Source organism: Vanellus vanellus (genome assembly GCF_965231255.1).
Source record: "Vanellus vanellus genome assembly, chromosome: 1".
Classification (NCBI taxonomy): Eukaryota; Metazoa; Chordata; class Aves; order Charadriiformes; family Charadriidae; genus Vanellus; species Vanellus vanellus.
Window position 1 is genome coordinate 175,205,103 of NC_138905.1, and position 9,357 is coordinate 175,214,459.

General features: G+C 49.8%; 1 protein-coding gene across 1 annotated transcript; it reads right to left on the bottom strand.

The window, feature by feature from the left end:
* Positions 1-1,546: 1,546 nt before the first annotated feature.
* LOC309686746 (BTB/POZ domain-containing protein KCTD12-like) lies at positions 1,547-2,557 on the bottom strand (the record flags this gene model as incomplete). The annotated part of the gene is made up of 1 exon (XM_082499494.1): positions 1,547-2,557. The coding sequence occupies one exon, from the start codon at positions 2,555-2,557 to the stop codon at positions 1,547-1,549; it is 1,011 nt and encodes a 336-aa protein (XP_082355620.1).
* Positions 2,558-9,357: the final 6,800 nt, after the last annotated feature.

Sequence of the window (9,357 nt, forward strand, 5' to 3'; positions counted from 1 at the left end):
AAACCTGCTGCTCAGATCGTCTGTTCTAAAGCAAGCTACAGCTACCTCCTCTAGGAAAGAAAGACTTAGACAGCACTAACCAAATACAGCTTAGAAGGGGTAATTTCCCCCAAAGAAAGTCGGCATCATTCTTGTTTTTGTAAAGTCTGGGCTTAATCTTTCTAAGAAGCACTAAGCTTGTCTAGGAAGAGGTACTTAACTCTCAGCAGTGGCACTGCTCTGGTAGTACTGCCATGAAAACTAAGAAACTGGTTCTTAAAAAAGTGGTTTCAGCATCAGTTCGGTTGGCTTCAAAGTTTTACAGCATTAACATGACAAAACTTAAAGTAACAAGCAGGGTGTTCTTGATTACACTTACAATGTACATCTGCATTAATTCTACGTACGTGATTTCAGCTTCCCAAAAAGCAGGCCCTACCTTCGCTCTGGCAAGCCTGGCTTCTTCTTGCCCCCATCGTTTTGAGGGTGTTTAAGAAAATATGCACTGAGATTTCTATGCATATTATAGACAGTAACTTCAAGAGAATTATAAGGACTTCACACCACCCATGAAAGTTGACTCACAAGCACTTTAATTTTTCAAAGCGTCGTTGCTTTACCTCTCGAGGGAATAAACATGTGTCTCTGAGGACACTTTATAGTTCAAGGGGTTGGTTATCCAGCGAACCTGTCCTTTCTCAACAGCCTTACGTGCCTGCTGTGCAGGCCCTGGTCCAGCTGAACAGCTTGAAGAGGGGTGTTCAGAGAGATAGGGAGCAGAGAAGGGCAGACGGATGCAACTGGTCATGAAGGGCCACACACACACCTTCTGCAAAATTACTCATCTCTACAGATGAACTATGAGCTGGAGTGCCAACCCCTCACTGTCAGGCATCACTTCCACTGGACGGTCCTTCACCGAGAGGCATCGCTTTGAGGAAGTGGGGGGATAAAATGGACCCTTACAGATCTGCCCAACAAGGCGAAATCTTGGGGAAGAGTATGGGGATGAGAAAAGACAGCCATTTATCATGCCATCTTCAACAGAAGTTGTTGAAAAGCAACTGAAAAGATCCTCAGGCCCTACATGGGTGGGTTTTAAAACACCCCACCCTGACAGGGCCATCCCTTGGTTCCTGTGCGTGGAGAGGGGCAGGGGCTGGGCACACACGCAGTCTTTCTGAGGCAGGTATTTGTCTACTCCCGCTATCTCTCTCCTTCCTCGCTACCGACACAGCTACTGGGAGGCGTGGGAGGGGGGATGACGGTGCAAGCCGAGATGCGGTGGCTGAGCAGGGATGTGGCAGCCAAGCAGGGACATGGCGGCCGAGGCACAACATGGTGACCTCCTGTCCCCGGGGCCATCAGGAGGTGCGTGCAGGAGGGGTAGGGGCTGCGCTGGGGGCTGACCTGCCTTGTGCGTGGAGGCAGGCACCAGGGTGAGGAGAGCGCAAGGGGACATGGCCCCCCTCCACGTCCTCCTTCCTCCGGGCCAGGAGGGGACCGTGGGGTGCAAGGGTGGGCAGGGGCCGCCACCTTATCCCCAAGCTGTGTGCCAGGCGGATGCTCAGTCCCGGCAGAAGACATACTCGGTGTAGCTGGTCCAGATCTTGTCATCGGCGGGGCCACCCTGCTCGGGGGCAAAGGCGCAGGTGCCGGTGGAGGAGCAGGCGGCCATGCGGAAGCCGGCCTCGGAGAGCCGGTCAAAGGCTTGCTCGAGGAAGTTGAACTTGAGGTAGTAGCGGGCAGTGTAGCGCTCGGGAGGGCGGTCAGGGTCGCGGCTCTCGTTCAGCGTCTCCCCAAAGACCTCCTTGGCCAGGGCCGTCTTGCCGCAGACTGTGATGCGGGCCACCCGCCGGAACTTGGCATCGGCCTGCGCCTCCCGCCCGATGGTGTAGGAGCCCCGGTAGCCGATGGTGATGTAGCCCGAGCGTCGCCCGGCTGCCCCGTCCAGCGACTGCGAGGGCGTGAGCAGCGGCCCGCCCGAGGGGCTGCGGCTGGCAGTGGGCGACGGGGCAGACGCGGCGGCTCCGCCACCGCCTCCTTCCAGTGCCTCGGCCTCCAGGTAACCGAGGAGCGGCGGAGGCGGCGGCTCCTCGGCGCACAGCGAACCGTCTCGGTGCAAGACGGCGGGGCGGGCGGCGGCGGCGACCCGAGCCTGCGCCAGGCGGCGAGCCAGGTCGGGCAGCTGGAAGTACTCGGCCTCCCGCTGGAGGCGGCTGCGCTCGGGGAAGTGCTCGGGCAGCACCAGCTGCAGGTCCCGCAGGTAGTCCAGGATGTAGCGGAAAAGGAAGCCGTCGCGGTCGAGGAAGAAGCGGCCCTTGCTGTCCCGGGGCAGCTCGCTGGGCTGCTGCTGCGAGAACATGCGCCAGAGCAGCGAGTCCCGCACCGAGACCACGGTGCAGCGCCGTGTCACGTACACCTGCCCGCCCACGTTCAGCTCCACGATCTCCGGGAAGGACGACCAGCCGCCCGCCGCCGCCGCCGCCGCCGCCCCGCTCCCCGCCGCCCCGCTCCCCGCCGCCGGCGAGACGCCGCCGCCGTTGGGCAACCCGCGGGCGCTGTCCGCCAGGGCCATACCGGAGGGAGTCCGCCGCCGGCGGGGAGCCGCCGCCCTTCCTCCTCCTCCTCCTTCTCCTTCTCCGGCCGCCTGGGCTCCGGCGGCGCCGCCGCCGCCCGCGGGGGAACGCGCACCCCTCCGCCTCTGCCGGCCGGAGCCTCCCGCCCCGTCTGTCCGCAGCTGCCGCTCCGCTCCTGCTCTCCGCTGCCGCTCCCCGCTGCCCGCTGCCGGCCGAGCGCCTCCGTCGAGCTGCGAGCGGAGAGTCCCGGCGGCGGCGGCGGCGGCGGGGCCGTGTTTATGTAGCGCGGCCGCACCTCGCGGGAGGCGGGGGAGGCCGGTGGGAGGCAGAGCCGAGCGCACGGGGAGGGGAAGGGGACGGCCCTGCACTGACGCAGGGTCCCCCGTCGTCTCCCCCTCCCCACCCCCCCGCCCCGGTCCTCCTTCCCCGGCTGCGGCGGGGACCTTCTCCCCGCCCGCCGCGCTCCCCTCGCCGGGGACGGGCACCGCGGTGTGCGGCCGGCGGGGGGTAAAATCTCAGGGGGGAGGGGAGGGCTGCGGGGGATCCCTGTCCGCCTCCCACCCACCCCGGCACCCCTCCGGGCTTTCGGTTCGTTCCCCGGCTTCTCCGAAACGTCTTATCGCAGGCAAGAACCCCCCCTCCGTTCTTCCCGAGGTGCAGGAGAGGGGAAGCGGCGGGACGCTGCTGCCCCGCCGAAGGAGCCGTGCTGTGCCCCAGCTAATCTTTCTCAGATTGTCCAAACCCTTCGCCAGGTCAGACCCCCGACGAGGTAACCGTGTCCCCCTCCCTGCTGTCGCCTTCGCAGGGGAAAACGCGAGGGTGCGGTGCAGCCCGCACTCGCCTCCCCCGGGTCCTCTTCCCGTTTCGGGGCTTGCAACATGCTCTCACTGCGCAGGTTTTTAAGGACCTTAAGGACCCCCAGAAAACCTCCCGCCGATCCGCATCCCGGGGGGAGGGGAGGGGTGTCACTCGGCGGGAGCCGCAGCGCGCCCCGTCGGGTGGCACCGGGAGCGCCGTTGCTGAGGGTTCCCAGCCGTCGGAGCTCGGTCCCGGCTGGCGAGGGGACACCGGAGCAGGTGGGGTCCCCTCCAGCCTCCTGTCAAACGGCACTTTACCGTGAGAGCCTGGCTCCTCGTGTCTGCCTGGATATGTGTGTAATTGGGTGCCCTTACAGCTCAGATTTAATTTGGATTAATTAGGTACATCGGGATCTGCGTGAAACATAAGCACCTATTTAACATGCGTTGGCAGAGAGCGTTTGAATTATGTTTCAGGCTTTTGCTTGAATTTCATCTACATTTCTGTGTGTCTTTGCAAGCAACAGCAAAGATGCTGCCTCAATGCACTCAATTGCTCTCCTCTGGGAGTTCAAGTGTGCTTTCTTCCTCGAGAGAACAGCTGAAAGGACAGGAAGATCTGAGGAGTATGAAGGCAACCGTCAATGCCTTCCTTTCGCAGGGCTGAAAGAAGCCCTCTCTGGGCTGCCTTGCTGCAAATTCCCTAATGCATCAGTCCATGAAGTAGAAATTGTAAGATGCAGAGGCAGGGGGTAAGAAGTCTTTCGAAAATTGAGAAATGGGGGAGGAAGGAAAGGCAAGTTAGTTCTCAAGAAGCAAGCTAAGTTTGCCCGAGAGAAAAAGAGGAAGAAATGGAGGAAGAGGAAGAAGAGAGGGAGTTGAGAAATAGAAGTTTTGAAAAGGGAAGATAAAGAAGCACAATGTGTGGAGGGAGAGCCAACAGGGAGATGACGATCATCTAAGAAAGACAATTGGGTGGGCTTGGGGCACCAGATGCTTGGAAGTTACAGGAGTTTAATCTGAACAAGACTAAGAGCAGGGTAGCAAAATTGCAGAACATTACTTTTTCCATGTGGGAAAGCCAGCCGCCAGGACTTTGACCACCAAGTATTTTCATTTGTGGGAGCAAAATGGCAAAGTAGGTTAAGCTGATGTTTTGCTGACATTTTGTAACATGCAGCTTTTTTCTCTCTTTCTTCTTTTTTTTTTTTTTTTTGAGGGGAGGAGGAGAGAGGTGAAAACAGTTCTGGAAGATCAGGGAAAAATAAAATAAGCCTGAATTAAGTTGATTTGCTACCCATTTAAAAAGCGGGGTTTGTCGCTATAGAAAAAATGGGAAAATAACGTGACTTATCTGCTAGTACACAGGGAATCTTTGTTTTCTTCCCTTATACTATTTTGGGGTCAATTCACCAGCCTAAAACCACACGAAATTTGCACTTTGTGGTTTGCTGGTGACAGCTTCATGGAGTTACTTTTACCTTTCAGTCTCTTAACATGGCATCTCCCACCACGTCACCCTGCTCCCGGCCATACTTAGCAAGAAGCCACCTCGAGAGCCTCCCACATATTCGTATTTTAAACTCTGCTTCCCTAGTGTGGGCTCTCTCTCGAGAGCACTGTGATTAAACTGTGCACCCAGAAGATGAGATCATATAACACTCGTGCGGGCACTTATTCATAGCAGAATTTGCAAGTGGAAGATTTTGTACCAACCAGCAGGTGAGTATGTTCCTATATGCTCCTATATAAAAAAATGGGATGTTTAATTCATCTGTTAATTAAACTTGATTTCTCTGGCATTAGGTGAGTATCAATGTAAGTTACCAAAAATAGCGCTAATATATTCATTAGACTTGAGCTTTTCACTTGCCTTGAGCTTTGTTGGATTTGAGACCAGACTTTGTAAGACCTGAGCTTAATGTATCTTGCAGCTCATGTTTTCGGAAGCTTCACAGGGGAGTAAGTTACGCTGCTCCTTCAGACGTAGGCTCTCCAGAGCTTTCCCTCCACCTGCCTGTCGTCTGGTGGGAGGCCAAAGAAGAAGGACCCACCACACTCCTGTGCAGCACCATATGATGTCCAAAGCCATGCACGTTATAGGGGATGGGAGGACACAGCTATAACAAGCACCTTACTTGGGCCACTGTCCCAAGTCTTTCTTTAGGGGAACAAACCGATCCGTCCCACTGCGGTGTCCTGTATGCCAATGTGCAAGCTGACCCCTGACTCGTCTTCAAAAAGAGAAGGAGGAGCCTTCTCATGGGAAGATGCTGTTCATACAGCTTGTTCAACAGTCCTGGGCAAAGACCCAGCTTGCAGTGTTTGTCTCTGAGAAAGCTGTCATTTTCTGGGCTTAAAAACATGCCCAGCACTGAAATAACTGGTTTGAAGCAACCACTCTTCGGAAGAATTACCTTGTCTGGGTGTCTCACAACTGCTTTGTGCAAGTGAGGGTGCTTTGCCTGGCTGCAAGGTTATGGTTATTGTAACTTCTTCCTTTAACCAATTTTTTTCCTCTTTTCACAAAATATTCAAATAGTTTCTTCCCCATTTCCTATCTCTTTTCACTTTGCTGTTTGCCTCCAGTGAGGAGAACTGGACTTCATGTGGGGGTATTAAAATGGGTAAATATATCAACTATTTTTACTTATGTGTCAGTCACAGGGTTGCGTAACGGAGTCAAAATCTCAGTGTTTCATTCTTGTTTTGTGTGGGAGACAGTGAAATGTTAGTACATGTAACATTCAAGGCTGTCACAGAATGCCTCGTTAGGCTCACACACCCTGTAAAGGGCATTAAATATTCAATAAGGTCTAACGGACAGACTAGGCTTTACGACAATAAAAGTGTAGTTGAATCTCTTTGACTGTGCAGTACCATGACATTTCTGACCAATAGCTCCTTCAGATAAGACAGTCATATTTCAGTGTTTGCTATAAGCTGCCTACCAGAACTAGTTACGTGTTGGGTGCATACTGTCTTAATCTGATGGGATCCAACAGCTTTTCTTCTTTTAATATTTGGAGAGGTTTACACTGGTTTGGGGGTATTTCCTTTTTAATGGTTTTTGTTTGTTTGTTTTTTGGTTTGGGGTTTTTTTTGGAGGAGGTTGGGTGTCCATTTGTTGCGTCGGTGTTTAGAAAGATGTTTTCATCACCGTGGGACAAAGAATGAGCCCTTATTTTACATTTTGGGTAGCGCACCAGCGGGTTGTCCAGGTTTATTCAAGGAGGACGATTTCCTTCACAAACTATAGAGGAAGGGTAACACCTAGTGGGAGTAAACCCACATTGCAATTTAGAAATGCAGAGGGCTCAGAAATACTGCCAGCACGACCCAAGATCTGTAATAAAGAGAAAACTATACCTTTTCGGTCACGAAAAATAGATGTAAACTATTATATTACTATATTCAACTTCTTTCTGAGAAGCTTAACAAAGCAAGAACACATTTTATCCCTGTTCTGGACTAAAAGTGGTGGTTAGCATTTATTATTTCTTCTTTCAGTCTATGCTGTGTGAAATGGTATAATATTGCTTAGAAAATGCCTAATTAGATATGACTGAGTTGTTTGAATGTTTAATACTAAATTCAGTGAAATGTTTAGCCTCCTGCATAAAAACCAACAAAAGGAGGTAGTGATCTAAACTGAACTAGAGGCTCAAATATGCTCATTTCAGCTTCACAGTCTTGCTCAGAGGATGCAGGAAAAAGGGTATGGTTAGTCCCAGGGCAGAGTTTATTGTCTAAGAGTTGCAAACTCTTCACATTTTTGGGACTTATATGCTCTTTAAAATGTGTGCAGTTCCGTAGGTTTGACTTTGATAGTCAATGGATGGCTGTTAGATGAAACCTTTCCCATTTCTGAATCACTGCTCAGGGTGAAATTATCAGGATCAGCGTTGTACTCAACTGATACCAAGTAATGTTGCCAAAAACTTGAACTGTACATTATTCCACCCAAAGACAGAAGAACTCAACTCCTTCTAAAGAGAGTGCTGTCTCTCTGCAAACTCAGTTTCACATACTGTATGTAGTTGGACAACACAAATACACAAATTCATAGATTTACATATATCATGTGAATTGTAGGGAATGTTATCTGTGAAGTTATATCTGATGATATCTGTTAACAGAGCTTGTTTCACCTGTGTGTTTGCATATACAATTCAATATGTTTAGCTGGAACTGCATGTTCTAGGAAGTCCAGCTGCTATGAAAATACATGTGGTTCAAGCATGAATGATATTAAAGAATCATAGGATAATTTGTGTTGGATGGGACTTCAGGAAGTCAACAAGTGCTCAAGCACTTTCCTCCAGCCAGTGTGATACGTACATTATTCTCAATAATTTTGTGAGGGCAATGGTCTGCAGAGCGTGGGGGAAGCAGGGAAGGGGAGGACAGCCATTAGCTGTGTATTCCATGTCCTTGGCCAATACAGAGATGCAGAGTGTGGCTGAGAAATGTTATCACGTGAGCAATTAGTGAAGTTCAGAGCTGTATTAATTTCCTTCAAGCACCTTTGCAAAAATTGGAAGACAAAAGGTACCCTCTCAATGTCACAGTGACATACATTTCTGCCTTGATAAAGAAAAGCATTTGAAGGGGACACCTTCCCACGTGCATCTTGAGCACCACTGAAATTGGAGGACACAAGAAAACAGGCTATGCACTTTATGCCAAATATGGAAGTACCCTCAGCTGCTTCTTTTCGGGTAATATCTAGGAAAATGTGATGCTTGATTTTTCCATTTCCCTGCTTTGGTTAATTACCAGGAAGTTACAGCTCTGTCTGATACCAAAAAAGCAGAGGACAGCTACGCCATTTTGTAATACGTAGTGGTGTGGTATTTTACATGCACAACACGTGAGGTTTTTCTCCTGTGCTAAATTACTCATAACCCCTATGGAGCAGTTTTAAATCAGGGTTCTTTGTGTGAGTGTTGGCTCTCCGAAATTAATCTTCCGTATCTCTGTGAAACGTTTCATTCACATCTTCCAATCTTCCCTTGGTGATTTTCCTATCTGTGAATAAATAGCATTCTGACCCAGCTTCTACCACAGCAACGACAGAAAGACAACCAGACCTTTGCAAACGTGAGTGGAAACTACATCGATCTTCCTCATTATCCATCAACGTGGATCAACAGCCTTACGTCGTCTCTTAGAAATTGACAGTATGAGGATTCAACAAAAGAGCATCTCCTTATAGGGAAAATGCAACTCATTATCTAGCTAATTAGGATATCAAAACCAAACTCTACTCCTACTTCTTATCAGTGTGCCCTCCTGAAGGGTCAGGCTTCAGAATAGATTCGAGTGGGGAAAAAGCAAATTTTTTGGAGAGAGATACAATCAAAAGATAGAGCAGAGGTTTGCAGAGAAGCAAGTTAAGAATTGTCCCTAAGTCTGTTCCTCTGAGAAGCTAATCACAAGGGAAGTATCTGTTCCTGGGCAGGAACTCTTATCCAAGAGAAAATGCTTTTTAATGAAATTTTCAAAATTTACGGGTCTTCCTTATACCCTTTTCTTACAAAAAATTTGTTTTGACAAAGGCATTCAAAATGTATTGATGTAATTATTCTTTTCAACAGAATGATTCTTCAAAGGTAAAATAGGTAATAATAATGACATTGGTGATTTTTTTCAAATTTATGTATATGCTTTAGCTGTGATTATTGGAGGTATACTATTCACGAATCTAGCACTTTTCAAAATCATACCTGTGGTCAGTGAAGAGTAATGCATTCACTCTTCCTTTCTGCCACTATGTACCAATGCAAGCTATGCTTAACCAATGTTAACTCTTCAATTTAGGTCAAAATAAACAAATGAAATGCAATCATCCAGAGTCAGAAATCGAATGTTCTGCTTTGTTCTTTTTGCTTCTTCTACTGTTGAAATCAATTTAAAATTCCTGCTATGTTTAATAGAAGAAATATCACGGTCCTTACCCGGGGTGCTTACAGCATCCATAGAAGTATGAAAGGGGTGAA